At 43.0% G+C, this 15,430-nt stretch overlaps 2 protein-coding genes across 2 annotated transcripts; both read right to left on the reverse strand.

The window, feature by feature from the left end:
• Positions 1 to 651: 651 nt before the first annotated feature.
• On the reverse strand, positions 652 to 1,239 carry LOC129651492 (interferon omega-1-like). The gene has a single exon (XM_055580188.1). The coding sequence runs from the start codon at positions 1,237 to 1,239 to the stop codon at positions 652 to 654; it is 588 nt and encodes a 195-aa protein (XP_055436163.1).
• An 8,874-nt stretch (positions 1,240 to 10,113) lies between these two features.
• Positions 10,114 to 10,701, reverse strand: LOC129651493 (interferon omega-1-like). Its single transcript, XM_055580189.1, has one exon. The coding sequence runs from the start codon at positions 10,699 to 10,701 to the stop codon at positions 10,114 to 10,116; it is 588 nt and encodes a 195-aa protein (XP_055436164.1).
• Between the last annotated feature and the right edge of the window lie 4,729 nt (positions 10,702 to 15,430).

Raw genomic sequence — 15,430 nt, forward strand, 5'->3', positions numbered from 1 at the left:
AATTAATTTCAGTTTACAAAATCCCTTTTTCTCTCATTTCTTTCAAACACGGGTCTTCCCTTGTGTCTCAGACAGTAAAGAATCTGACTGAAATGCAGATTTCAGATTCCTACCTTGGTTGGGAAGATCCCCTGGAAATGGCAACATACTCTAGTAGTCTTGCCTGGAGAGTCCCATGGACAGAGGAGCCTGGTGGGCTATAGTCTATGGGGTCACAAAAGAGTCAGACCTTTCCTAGCAATTAAATATAAAATGGTAAAAAATTCAAGAAGTTCACCTTGATAATATTTAGTAAATAAAACAAATTACAAATTTAATGAAATAAAAATGTGAAATTTTAATACAATGTTAAATGTGAAATTTTAATACAATGTAAACAAAAATATTTTATATGAAAAATAAATATGAGGAGATAAAAGAATAAATATAACAAAATAAATAAGCAAACAAACAATAAAATCAGCACAGTCTTCACTTTGGGACTGATGCACCTGCAGCCAAAAAAATTTATATATATTCATTTACTACTGACAAAGTATTGGCTGAAGTAATTCAATAAATTTTTTGGCTAAAGCAGAAATCAGAGTTTTCTGAAATGGCTACAGATGAGTGTACAAAGATGATGGGGCGTCTTAGTCAATGAGAGTCATGTCAAGGTGAGTTCAGGTCTCCATCCATCATTCTTAAGCTTTCTTGCAAGCTGGTTGATGAAGACAAGGATCTCATGATTTCCAGTCTGACAATTTCCCAGGCGCAGTCACTGTATTCCTTCTCTTTCAAGTAGACATGGATTCCGTGGAAGTACCTCTTCACGGCCAGTGTGGGGCCCGTGCTTCCCAGGGCAGAGTCTTCCTCTCCTGTCACCTGCCCCAGGCAGGCGTCCAGGTCGTCCAGCTGCTGATGGAGTCCAGTGTGGAGCTGCTCCAGGAGGGTGGTGTCCCAGGCAGCAGAGGAATGCTCTGTGTGGAAGAGGTTGAAGGTCTGCTGGAGCATCTCGTGGAGCACTGAGAAGGCCTGGGGCTCCTGGAGCTGGCCGCCCTCCACCATCTCCTGGGGGAAAGCGAAGTCTTTTCTGTCCTGCAGACAGAAGCGAGGGGAGAGTCTCCTCATTTGGCCCAGGAGCCTGAGGTTCTGCCTGCCAACCAGCACGTGGTTCTGAGACAGGTCACAGCCCAGGGATCCTCCCGGGCCGTAGCTGACCAGCACCAGGGCCATCAGTAGAGAGAGCACGAAGGCCATGGGGACAATGAGGCTGCTGCTGGCCTGGCTGAGGCGGCGTCTGGTGGAACCTTGAGGTAGGTTCTCTGATGCCATGCTTTCTAAGCGAGGCCATTAAATAGGGAACACAGTAATTTTCATTTTCTAGTCATTTCTATACACTTTTACTTCCTTTTTTGATTTTCATTTATGTATTCTGAATATGGTCAAAGAAATTGTCATCAGTTTAAACTATTACTTTTATCTATTTCCCAATAACTTCAAATGTACCCATCCAAATGGATATTTATCAATCAAATGAGAAAGGTCTTTTTCTTACATCAGAAATGATGTAGGTTTCTAAGTACAAACATTATCACTCTTTCTCTTTCATATGTAAATGTAACTCTTCTCTGTTCTGTGAACACATTTTTGGCCCTGATCCTAGGATCAAGTTCTGTTTCTTACTCTACTTTGGAAGGCAGATTCTGTGTTTATCAAGCATTTACCAGGTCACTCTAGCAAAGAAACTGTTTGAAACAAAGGATGGGTTTTCTTGAGTGTTTGATTTAGAGAAGAGGCTGATTATTATGAGTCCATGAGCTCCTCCCATGTTTCTCTTCCTTCTAGAACACGTTCCTGCAGGTCCATGTGGTTGTGCTTCAGGGAACCACAAAGTCAGGACTATTACAGACATCACGCTTGCTTTCACCATTTTCATACTGGAGACTTATTGTCCTTTGCTGGCCTGGCCATTTCCCTACCAAAAATTCTGGTTCTTCTCAGATAATATGGGTGGGGAAACTGTAATTCCAGGATAATTGTATTTCCCCAGCAGCACCTCACTCACACGGGAGAGACCACATGGAGCCACTCCCTGTCCTCTGGAGTGACAGAGTCCCTTCATCACCTCCTGGACTCCTTCCCTGCGGACAGGCTCACCACATCCTGTGGACTCGAAAATCTCTTTTCTGTGGAGGGCTTGTTTATTTGTTGGGAAAGTAAATTCTCTTCCTGAACCCCATCCTTCACAGAGTATTTCTGTGAAGGACCCTAGTTCTCAGTGCTGACCTCCTCTTCTCCTGTCCCGTTTCCCCAGGTGTCCAAAGTGTCAGCAGTGCTCAGATGCTGAGAGCAAAAGTGTGTTTGTGTAAGTTGGTGAAGGGATTTCCAACTGCAGTCATTTTGCTTTTAGTAGATAAATAATATCTACTTTGCCAAGTATAGTTTTTATTATTCAACTCTTTTACTTAAACTGTTCAACACTTGTTCTGCTCAGAGTTTCTGAGCTGGAGGAAGAAGATTCAGTGATGGTGTTGTCTCTTGTTGGAAGCTTATGTAACAGAATCTAGTGAGTTACGGTCGTTTGTTCAGGCAGTTGATTCCACCCAGCATCTCTGTTCCTCTGTCTCTGTCTCCTCTGAGAATGCAGGGCAGTGAGAACCAGCATGCTAGATCAGGAGAAATAGCCTTCTTTACTTGAGCGTAGATTTTCATTTAAACTTTTTATATTCACTTAGTGACTTATTGGACAAGATTTGTCTCATTGCTCCTTCTCTGGTTGTAATTCATGATGAGGTTAGAACAAGAAAGAGAAGTAAAAAAAGCCTGAGGAGCTGCATCACTTTCAAGAGGTTAGATTTTTTTGTTTCTCTTTGCAATTTTGCTAAAAAGTAAAGTTCCATAGTTGTTTTGTGGGCAAATAGAAAACAAGGGTAAGTCTCAATGTCATGAATATGAAAGAAAGGAAGTGGCTTTCCCTGACACAGTGATGTATTCTGGGTTAGCGAACTTCAGTGCAGCGTAGCTGGGGCCTAGGCTGTGGCAGAGGGGAAGGATCAGGTCAATATGAACAACAGAAATGCTGTGACATGGCTGCTTCTGATAGAATATCAAGGAAAGCCAAGTCCTGAATCCGTGGACTGCCCTCAGCTTTGTAAGACCAGCTACCTGATTTTTCTTTCCTTTAATCCATATGTGGTCTGTATAAGAGGAGAAGGAAGAAGTCACACGCACCAGCTCATGGGAAACAGCAATCAGAACCCTAGTTGCTAGAACACTAACCCTCTCTCACAGGGTCAAGGAGACCAGTCTTGCTGTGCATCTGTGACAAATCCACCTGGGCAATGAGAAGTTGCTTTGAAAAAACTATAATGAAAGGGAATGAAATGATTCTGAAAGATCCTGATCTTAATCTGGGTAACAATAATTATGATATTAAAAATGATAACTGAATTTTATTGATTGTAACCCTAATCTCCCTAATATCCCACCTTGTGATATGATCACATTGATGGGTTGGGTTTCTTTGGGTTTTTTAAGAATTTTATTTTATTTTTTTTATTTTATTTTTAAACTTTACATAATTGTATTAGTTTTGCCAAATATCAAAATGAATCCGCCACAGGTATACATGTGTTCCATTTTATGTATTTATTAAGCTGTTCCAGGTCTTAGTTTGGCATGCTGGATCTTCCGTATTCCTTGCCTCAGATAGGATCTTTACTTGTGGCATGGGAAGTCTTGGTTGTGGACTGTAGGATCTAGTTCCCTGGCCAGGAACAAGACATTGACATTCTAGGAGAGTGGACAACTTTCCTAGAATCTCTTCCTCAGCAAAGAACTTCAAGTGCTGTGGGATTTCTCTCCATTATGTACAAGGCCCTGCTCAAAAGGGAGGAAACTTGGGTTCCTGGGCTCTTCACAGTCCTGCAGTCATTCCCTCTCCTAGAATGAACACTTATGACCCTTGACTGTGTTAAGGAACTTGCAGTCGAAGCTGCTCTTGCTTCGACTGAGGGTGGAGTAAAGAGGTTACTATTGGTTATATTGATATGAAAGATTGCTATCATTCACTAAGTTCCACATTCTCAGGTTAATTTGTATTATTTGAACTTTGAATTATTTGAATTAAAGAATGTCCTCTGTGACTGCTACTAAAGTTGTCTTGATGTTTTAGAAGACGAAATGAACATCAGTGTGGGCTACACTCAGGAGCCCCAGATTGTGTGAGAGTAGAGCTTCCTGCTGCTCCCAGTCCCTCCTCTTCATCAGCTCTGAGTACTGGCCCTCAGCTGCTCTGAGCACGTGCTCCTCTTCCTGCCTCCAAAGTCTTCTCCCCTGCTCCCAGGAGGGCAGTCATCATCCCCTCCTGGAATCCACATCGCCAAGCACATTGTCACATATGTGTGTGTGGTCAGCACACTTTGGTGAGAGAACAAAGAGAACTCTATGAATTAACCCATGTTTGTTATTATGCCACTATTATCTGTAGACCACCAGAACACAGGAGCTATAGCCCTGTAAATAACTGAAGAATTCAAACCTTATGGAGTCACACCTCTAAGTTCTCTTTTAGACTAAAGAACAGAGATTGAGCCTCAGGTTTTTCTTTCAAGCTGAGTTGACTCATATAGATGAATATTTCCTTTTGGATTGAGACTTTTCCATGAGTATATTTCATTTCCAGTGTAATAACACAAAGGAAGCATCGAAGCTGTGACATTCTCTGATGCCCAGAATAGAAGAGAAAAGTTTTCAGTGGAGACAAAATTGAGAAAAGTGTAGAAAGTGACAATTCTGGCCTAATTAAAGATCTTATTTATGGGAAGGTGCTGGGAACAGCTTGATAAAGGCTGGCACAGCCCAACACCTGCAGCATCACCAAGCTCACCAGATGCCAACTTCTTCCCTGGTGACACAGAGGGTGATGTTCTCCAGCCCTGGAGAATGGTGATCATCACCATTGCCGCCCTCTGAAAGACCAGGAATCCCCCAAAATCAGCACTTCAGTGAAATTGAGTCCCACGGCTCCAGCTCAATAAGATGCTCAAATCTGCCTTTCCTGCACCCCAGCAACCGGGTGGGCACCACAGAACTCCCTGTAACAGAGCAGCTGGCCTTGCTCACCCAGCAGACCTGTCTCCAGGTCCAGCACCTTGAACTCCAACACCATGAACTCCAGCACCACGTCCACCGGGAGAACCGGGGAATCTGTATAGGCAGGAGCATCCAGCTGAGCTAGGTGCTGCTGGGCCCAGGGAGAGCCTGGGGCCTCGGGAGCAGTGAGGAAACTTCCTTTTTGGGCCAGATGGCCCAGGGGAGCTTTGCAGGGGTTTCGCTCAGAACTTGATATCTACACCTGCCCCTGAGTCCATCCTCCCCTTCCTGGGAGGAGATTTTAGCCAGAGTGGTTTACACTGGTGCCCGTTTATGCTGCGACTGACGCCTGGAAATCTGAACCTGTTGTGGTATGTTTTCAGATTCTGGGTTGTTACTGGGGACAAAGACTAACTCGGGGAAAGGGGAAAGGCATGTACATTCTGGACAGTAAGCTAGATATTGGGACCATCCAGTGAAAAGACTTACAGGACAAGACTGAGACTTATAGGAGCCCCTGGGAAAAGGGAAAATGATTTTATTTAATATAAATGGTTAATTTCTCCTGCAACGTTCAAGTAGTTAAAAATATTTTAAAATGTATAAAGAAGTCTGAAACTCACACTAAGTCTAAATATTCCTTATGCCAAAACAAAAGTTTAAGTTCCTGCCTTCAGTGGAAGCAAAATCATCTGTAATGTTTTCAAAATTACTTCTTTGTTCATCTCAGTTCAATTGACAGAAAGCCATATTTGAAAAACGTATGACCCAGTAGATTAAATAATTAATCTCAATTTTCAAAATCTTTTTTCTTCTCATTTCCTTTAACTAAAGATCTTGTGTTAAGCTTTCAAATTTATACATAGTTTTGCATTAGAGAGTTTTATTAACTTTTTAAAACTGTCATTTCGTACACATAAGTGCTTTAAAAGTCATAATCAAGAGGTTTTTTATTTCAGAATAATGTAGGTTTACATTTAATATACCATTTCCTATCTAATAAACATCTTATATGCCAAATGTACTGATTGCATATTGATTTGATGCCCACTAAATATCGCAGTGTGCTTGGTAAAGTCATATGATTATTTTATTTGCTAGTAAAACTTTTAAATGTGTAGGTGGCACCCCACTCCAGTACTCTTGCCTGGAAAATCCCGCGGATGGAGGAGCCTGGTGGGCTGCAGTCCATGGGGTCGCGAAGAGTCGGATAGGACTGAGCAACTTCACTTTCACTTTTCACTTTCAGCATTGGAGAAGGAAATGGCAACCCACTCCAGTGTTCTTGCCTGGAGAATCCCAGGGACGGGGGAGTCTGGTGGGCTGCCATCTATGGGGTCGCACAGTTTCGGACATGACTGAAGCTACTTAGCAGCAGCAGAAAAGATTAACTTATTCTAAGTTGCAGAGGTAGAATTTTTGCATTAAAAATTAGAGTTGAGCAAGGCACAGATATGGCATAATCATCTTTAGGGTAGACATGAAATAATGGCGAAACCTTTGTATACACCTGGCACAGTGACAACTCTCACAGCTGTTTAATGTGTCCCTCATGCTTTATATAATCTACTCATTTTTGCTAATTTTCTAAGTTGTTATATTAACATCATATAGAGTACAGAACATGAGATGGTATATTGAATGGAGTACAGTAGTCTCATTATCCCTATTTTTTTTTAATTGGAAAATAATTGCTTTACAATGTTGTGCTGGTTTCTGCTGTACAACAATGTAAACCAGCTGTAAGTACACATATGTTGCTGCTGCTGCTGCTGCTGCTAAGTCGCTCCAGTCGTGTCCGACTCTGTGCAACCCCAGAGACGGCAGCCCACCAGGCTCCCCCGTCCCTGGGATTCTCCAGGCAAGAACACTGGAGTGGGTTGCCATTTCCTTCTCCAATGCATGAAAGTGAAAATCGAAAGTGAAGTTGCTCAGTTGTGTCCGACATCCACTCCCATAGCCTTATTTTAAACTGAGAAAACTGTAGCATAGGACAGAAAAATCGACTGGACGAAATGATGCAGGAAATTCAGGGAAAACTAAAGAGATGCCTAGATAACAAATATACTGGTCACCTGAGAAGACAAGAGTAACCCACAAAAAATAAAGACAAAAAATGTAGCAAGATTGTCGTTTTCAAACAGTTTAATTGGTAAAACTCTTTTAAGCTTATCATCATTATTATCATTATTACACTTACACTTTTATTGACAGCCCTGAGGACCGGTAGTATGCTACCATTGTGCAGGATGCTGGGTGGGAATAAGAAATGGAGACTTGCTCCTGCTTTGGGGAGTCAATTCCTCCCCATTTAAGGGACTCTCAGTTAGAAGGTCCTGATGGAGGATGTGTGTGGGGAAGGATTTTAAAATGAAAAGAAAGACTTTGATCTTGGAAACTACAGACTAAAAGAAATTCTTAAAATAATAAAGGTTGAAATATGGTGAATGAAATGTATAAATTGGTGGGATCTTGGTTGATCAGTTTTTATAAATGAACCCTGGCTTGTTACTGCAGGAACTAGGATATACCTCAGTAACAATATTTTCTGTGCAGCATGTTGACATATTGATTTTTAAAATCTTTCTTAGAAAATCATACTATTTGAAGACAGGCAACATACCTATTTCCAGTAATTAACACCCTGTTCAAATCTTAGCCACACGTACGTCCATGGTCAAATGGTCAAATATCAAAGTTTTGGCTTAGCTTCTGGTTCAAGATGGCAGACTAGAAGGACATGCACTTATCTACTGCAAGAGCAACGAAATCACAACTAGCTGTTGAACAACCATCCAGAGGAGGACTCTGGACCCGCTGAAAAAGGATGTCCCACGTCTAAACACAAAGAAGAAACTACAACGAGATCCAGGAGGCACTCAAGCACAATAAAAATAAATCTCATACCTGCCAGATGGGAAAGCAACAAACTGGAAAACAATAATACCAGAAAAGTTTTCCCACCGTTGTGAAGGTTCTGAGCCTCATGTCATGCTGGCAAGCCTGCAAAGGGATAGGGAACCCCCAGGGAATCTGACTCTGAAGACCAGTGGGATTTGATTACAGGACTTCCACAGGACTGTGGGAGAGATTCTTCTTGCAGGGGACAAACAAAATCTTGCATGCACCAAGACCCAGGGGAAGGGAGCAGTGACCCCACAGGAGACTGAACCAGACCTACCTCCTAAGGTTGGAGTCTCCTATGGAAGTGTGGGTCAGCAGTGGCTTGCCCTGGGGACAAGGGTACTAGCAGAAGCAATCCTGGAAGGTGGCCCTTGGTGTAAGTCTCCTTGGAGGTTGCCAAAAATCAAGCACTTCATACATTAATCATGTTTCTCACTTCTTTAGTATGAGAAGAGGTAAAACTGGCTTCTGAACCATTTGTTGGGTTTTGTTCTTTCAGTAGCAAAACAGAGGTTCCAGGAGGTGACATTGCCAGCAAGTATGGACAAGGGATTTTATGGAAAGGAGAACTAGGATCCAACCTGGGACAGCCCAGAACTGGAGATCAGAACCACACACTTCACAGCCCCTGCTCTTTCCTTCCTGCCTCTGCTTGTGTTTGATTATCTGCACTGATATGTGATCTCTATTCTTTCCCTATTATTGTATTTATGTTAGATCAAGAATTTTCTACTAATTCTTCTTTCTCAAAGAGTTTTTTATGAACACATAGGTATGCTTTTAGAAGTATGAAACCCAGAAATTGGAATGCTCTTCAGCATACAGCAAAGGAACGTTCTCACACTGAAAGCACTGTGAAACTAGCACCCAAGTGGAAAAGAAAATACCTTTGTCAGGGGCCAGCACCTTTCCATGCTGCCCTCCAGTCGCTGTCTCAGGGCGGCTGTCCTGTCTCCTCCCTGAGGGCAGCCACTCCATGATTCTCACAGTCCTGATGATTTCTGCCAGGAGCGCTTGATGCCTCTTGTGTGATATGGACTCATTGAATCCAAACAGTAATTGTATGAAAACCACTCTTACTGTCCCCGTATTAAAGATGAGGAAACTGAACTGTTGTGTTTGTAAGATATTTCAGGGTCACGCTGTTGGTAAATAGCAGAGTTGGGATTCAGAGGTTTTGGAATTTCTAGAACTCTCCTTTCACTTGGACTCTCTTCCCGTGGCTTCCACTCTGACTACACCATGCAGCTAGAAGAAATCAGCACAGAACAGAGCTCCTGTGTGGAGGCAGTGAAGGTATTGTGGAAGGGAGTGAATTGCTCAGTAAGGCAGTGCTGAGGAGAAGGTGGGAGACAGAGTAATAGGAGTCAGGAGCAGCCAGTCAACACCGTATGGCATCAGCTTTCCAGCAGGAGGTGACTGCTTCCCTCAGATATGTCTATCCACCATTCTTTAATGAGTGGGTATAAATTAGTTATGCCTGTGACATCAAGACTAACCATTTTCTACAAATTCATAATTTCCTTTCTAACTTTTTTGTTTTCGTCACCCTCCACAGCTTATAGGTTCTTAGTTCCTCAACCAAAGCTCCCTGGAGGAAAAACTCAGAGTCCTAACAATGGCACCCACAGAAAATTCTCAGAATTCCACCTTTTGACAGACATTTCCTAGAAAATGATAGAACTGTTCCACAGAATAAAGTGAACAAATACTATTTTGTGATAGGTATATGCAGACAAAATAAGGATTTAGGTTTTCAAAATAAGAACTCAAGAAATTTATCTTGATAACTATTTAATAAGTAAAACAAATAACAATTTTAATGAAATAGGGAAATATATTTTCTAAATGTTACTACAATGTAAACATACACATCTTTTATATGAAAATATAAATATGATGAGATAAAATATTACTTTAACTAAATAAATAAAGAAAAAAATAAATAACATCAGGGCAGTCATCGCTTATGGATTGATACACCTGCACGTGTCTAATTGCTTATTACTACTGACATGTATTAGCTGAGTTAATTCAATAAATTTGGAGGCTAAAGCAGAATTCAGAGTCTTCTCAAATGACCCCATGTGAGTATACAAGGATGATGTGGCAACTTAGTCAGTGAGGGTCATGTCAAGGTGAGTTCAGGTCTCCATCCGTCATTCTTAAACTTCCTTGCAAGCTGGTTGCTGAAGAGAAGGATCTCATGATTTCCACTCTGATGATTTCCCAGGCACAGTCGCTGTATTCCTTCTCTTGTAGGTAAATATGGATTCCCTGGAAGTACCTCTTCACAGCCAGTGTTGGGCCTGTCCTTCCCAGGGCAGAGTCTTCCTCTCCCATCACCTGCCCCAGGCAGGCGTCCAGGTCATTCAGCTGCTGATGGAGTCCAGTGAGGAGCTGCTCCAGGAGGGTGGTGTCCCAGGCAGCAGAGGAGTGCTCTGTGTGGAAGAGGTTGAAGGTCTGCTGGAGCATCTCGTGGAGCACAGAGAAGGCCTTGGCCTCCTGGAGCTGGCCGCCCTCCACCATCTCCTGAGGGAAAGCGAAGTCTTTTCTGTCCTGCAGGCAGAAGCGAGAGGAGAGTCTCCTCATTTGGCCCAGGAGCCTGAGGTTCTGCCTGCCAACCAGCACGTGGTTCTGAGACAGGTCACAGCCCAGGGATCCTCCCAGGCCATAGCTGACCAGCACCAGGGCCATCAATAGAGAGAGCACGAAGGCCATGGGGAAGATGAGGCTGCTGCTGGCCTGGCTGAGGCGGCGTCTGGTGGAACCTTGAGGTAGGTTCTCTGATGCCATGCTTTCTAAGTGAGGCCATTAAATAGTGAATATGATAGTTTTCATTTTCTAATCATTTCTGTGCACTTTTACTTCCTTTTTTGGTTTTCTGTTATGTATTCTCAACACAGTCTAAGAAATTTTCTTCCTTCTAGACTATTAATTTTGCCTTTTCGTAGTGAGTTCAGATGTGCCCATCCAAATGGATATTTTTCAATCAAATGACAAAGGTCTTTGTCTTAAGTCATAATTGATGGACATTTGTAATTACACACGTTATTGCCCTTTATCTCTCATGCATAAGTGTTGCTCTCCTCTCATCCATGAACACATTTTTGGCTTGCTCTTAGGCTCCATTTTTCCCTCTTAGGTTCCATAGGAAGCCAGGCTCTGTTTGCTCTATGGTTTCTGTCTTTATAAGGGATTTACCAGATCACTCTGGCAGTTAAGCTCTTCAAAACAAATGATGAGTTTTCTTTAGTGTTTGATTTAGAGAAGAGGCTGATTATCATCAGTCCTTGAACCCCTCCCACATTTCTCTTCCTTCTAGAACATGTTCCTGCAAATCCCTGCCCTTCAGGGAACCGTGAGGGCAGGACCATTACAGAACTCACCCTTTCTTTCCACCATTTTCTTACTGGAGACCTATCGTCCTCCACAGACTGGGCCAATACCCCCACCAGAATCCTGGTTCTACTCAGGGTACATCGGTGAGGAAACTGTAAATCCAGGATAATTTTATTTTCCCAGAAGCACCTCACTCACAGGGAGAGATGACATGGAGCCACCCCCTGTCCTCTGGAGTGACTGAGTCCCCTTGTTCACCTGCTGGACTCCCTCCCTGAGGACAGGCTCACCACATCCTGTGGACTCGAAAATCTCCTTTCTGTGGAGGGCTTATTGATTTGTTGGGAAAATAAATTGTCTCCCCGAAACCTCAATCTCTCCCCTGGAGTCTTTGTGTGAAGGACCCTAGTTCTCAGTGGTGACCTCCTCTTCTCCTGACCCGTTTCCCCAGGTGTCTAAAGTGTCAGCAGTGCTCAGATGCTGAGAGCAAAAGTGTGTTTGTGCAAGTTGGTGGAGGAGTTTCCATCTGCAATTATTTTACTTTCAGTAGATAAATAATATTTACTTTGCCAAGTATAGGTTTTATTATTCAACTCTTTTACTTAAACTCTTCAACACTTGTTCCGCTCAGAGTTTCTGAGCTGGAGGAAGGAGATTCAGTGATGGTATTGTCTCTTATTGGAAGCTTATGTCACAGAATCTAATGAGTTTCAGTCATTGATTCAGGCAGTTGATTCTACTGGGCATCTCTGTTCCTCTGTTTCTGTCTCCTCTGAGATTGCAGGGCAGTGAGACCTGGGGTACTAGATCAGGAGAAATAGCCTTCTTTCCTTTACTTGAGTGTAATTTTTCATTTAAACTTTTTATATACACTTAGTGACTTATTGGACAATGTTGGTATTCCTGCCTCTGCTCTGGTTGTATTTCATGATGAGGTAAGAACAAGAAAGGGAAGTAAAGAGAGCCAGAGAGGCTGCATCTCTTTCACTTTCAAGACGTTGGATTTGTTTTTGTTTCTCTTTGCAACTTTCCTAGAAAGTAAAATTCCACAGTTGTTTTGTGGGCAAGAAGAAAACAAGGGTAAGTCTCAATGTCCTGAGTATGAAAGAAGGGAAGTGGTTTTCCCCTGACGTAATGATGTATTATTCTGAGTTAGCAAACTGCAGTGCAGCACAGCTGGGGAGTGGCTGTGGCCGAGGGGAAGGATGAGGCCAGTATGCACAACAGAAAGACTGGGACAGGGCTGCTTCTTACAGAAGCTCAATGAAGGCCAAGTCCTGGGTCAGTTGACTGCCTTCAGCTTTGTAAGACCAGCTAGCTGATTTTCCTTTCCTTTAATCCACATGTGATCAGTATAAGCGGAGACGGAAGAGAGACAGGCAATCAGAACCCCAGTTGCTAGAACACAAACCCTTTCTGGCAGGGTTTAGGAGACCAGCGTTGCCTAGCATCTGTGTAGTTGGTAAATCCACTTGGGTAATGAGAAGATGGTTTGAAAAAACTAGAATGACAGGGAATGAAATGATTCCAAAAGATCCTGATCTTAATCAGGGTAAGAGTAAAATTATGATATTAAAAGTAATAGCTGAATTTTATTGATTGCTAACCCTAATGATCTCCCTAATATTCCAGTTTATGATATGATCACATTGATGGGTTGGGTTTCTACAGGTTTTTTAAGAATTTTAAAAATATTTATTTTATGTGCTTATTTCGCTGGGCCAGGTCTTAGTTGAATCATGCTAGATCTTGGATCTTCCTTGCTTCATGCAGGATCTTTACTTGGGCCATGGGAAATCTTGCTTTCCACATGCAGGATCTAGTTCCCTAACCAGAGATCCAACTCAGGCTCCCTGCCATGGGAGCATGGAGTCCTGGCCACTGAACCCTCAGGTAAGTCTCGAGGGGTTTCAATATATGAATTTGGGGAACACACACACATTCAGTCTGTACGTGGTAATAAGAAGATACCAAGGTATTGTGTTTATGGCAAGGATTCATTAGGATCTATTTCATTCCTGTATTTATTTGAGGAGAAAGAACACATTCCCTGATGCTATCCTCACTTTTTATGGCACATACATCCTGAATTGTTTACTAAATAAATGTTATACTGTGAACCTAATTACAAAGGACCTACCAGGCTTCCCTGGTGGCTCAGGTGGTAAAGAATCCACCTGCAATGCAGGAGACCAAGATTCAATCCCTGAGTCGGGAAGATCCCCTGGAGAAGGAAGTGGTAACCCACTCCAGTATTCTTGCTTGGAGAATTCCATGGGAAGAGGAGCCTGACAGGCTACAGTTCATGGGGTCACAGAGAGTCGGACTCGACTGAGCGACTAACACTTTCACCAGACAAATTCCACAGACTATCAGTGTTCATCAAATGACAGTGACAACAGCGACAAATTCCTTAGCCTCTGAAGGGACTCACGTAATCCTTCCAACATAGTGAAACTGAGTTAATGTTCTCCTTTCCAAGAGCCCCCTGCTAGGACTTTATTTGAATGAAATAATCTAATAATGAATTTGCAAATCCAGATTTCAAAACCTAATATGTCAGATTCCAAACTCCCTGTCCACAGCATAAACACCTGAGCACACTGCATGTACTGAACTCTCGCTTATTTACCTCTTTTACTTCTAACACAAGATGTCCCTTTGTTGTTTCATACCTCGATGTTACAAATCTCTTATTTCCATTAACGTCTGCCTCCAAATTCTCGATAAGCTGAGCGATTTACAAAGTATCCTGATTATTTTGTATAAGAAGCAAAATGAAATTATCAAGTTGTAGTTATTACTGAGAGTCTAACTGTGCTTGACAAAATTAATAATTCTAATAATTATAAAATAATCGTATTTAACTGTCCAAGATGACTCATAGATTGTTAAGTGATCCTCACCATAAAATTGAGATACATAATGGACAAGATCCTTGAGAGTTATGACCCCTGCACGAGATTGGGTTACAAAACTTTCAGTGAATCCTCTGTAGAAAACCCCAAGCTGATGGTACTTGTGGATATAAGTAAAGCATACTTAAGGCTACCAAATTACATGAATATGGGAAATGACTGGAAGAATAGAAGACGACGTATGCTAACGGGTGAATTGTGAGGGATGGAGCAGAACATCCCCATGGCCATCAGCAGGGAAACAGGAGTCCGGAAACTCAGCACTTCCCCTGGGCCTCAGTGAAACAACAGCTCAGGTCCTGCACTAAGCTAAGCAGCCCTCTGAGCTCCTTTTGCTGCGCCCCATCGGCCGGTAGGGGGCGCCCGATCTCTCAGTAACTGACAGACCGGCGCCGCAAACCAAGCTGGACCCGCCTCCAGGTACAGAGCGGCCAACTCGGGCGGCGGATCCACGGGGAGAACTCGGGGGTCGCCCTCGGCAGGAGCCGCGACCCGGGCAAGGCGCCGCCGGGGCCCAGGGAGCGCGTGGGGCCGCGCGAGCAGAAAGGAAACTTCTTTTTCGGCCCGACTGCCCAGGGGAGCTTTGCCGCCGCTTCTATCAGAGCCTTTGATTTCTGCACCTGCCCTTGTATCCACCCTCCCCTTCCTGGGAGGAGATTTTACCCAGAACGATTTACACCGGTGCCCGTTTATGCTGCGATGGATGGCTGGAAATCCAGTGGCAATCCACTCCAGTTCTCTTGCCTGGAAAATCCCATGGACGAAGGAGCCTGGTAGGCTGCAGTCTATGGGGTCGCGAAGAGTTGGACATGACTGAAGCGACTTAGCAGCAGCAGCAGATGGCTGAAAATCAGAGCATGTTGTGGTATGTTTTCAGATTCAGGACTGTTTCTTGGGAAAAGGGCTAATTCAGGGACAACGGGAAAGGCATCTACAATCCGGACAGAAATCTACTCGATATTGCGACTCTCCAGTGGGAAGGAAGACTTGGGGACAAGACTGAGACTTAAAGGAGCCCCAGGGGAAAGAGAAAATTATTTCATTCAATATTAATATAAAAGGTAAATTTCTCCTGTAATGTTAATTGTCTGAAAAATCTTTTAAAACATACGTCTTAAACTCACATCAAGCTGAAATATTTTCCTTATGCCACAACAGTACTTTTAAGTTCCTAGCTTTAATGGAAGCAA

Source organism: Bubalus kerabau, chromosome 4 (assembly GCF_029407905.1).
Source record: "Bubalus kerabau isolate K-KA32 ecotype Philippines breed swamp buffalo chromosome 4, PCC_UOA_SB_1v2, whole genome shotgun sequence".
NCBI classification, from domain to species: domain Eukaryota; kingdom Metazoa; phylum Chordata; class Mammalia; order Artiodactyla; family Bovidae; genus Bubalus; species Bubalus kerabau.

Coding starts and splice junctions, on each gene's coding strand:
- LOC129651492 (XM_055580188.1), bottom strand. CDS start 1,239: ATGGCCTTCGTGCTCTCTCTACTGATGGCCCTGGTGCTGGTCAGCTAC.
- LOC129651493 (XM_055580189.1), bottom strand. CDS start 10,701: ATGGCCTTCGTGCTCTCTCTATTGATGGCCCTGGTGCTGGTCAGCTAT.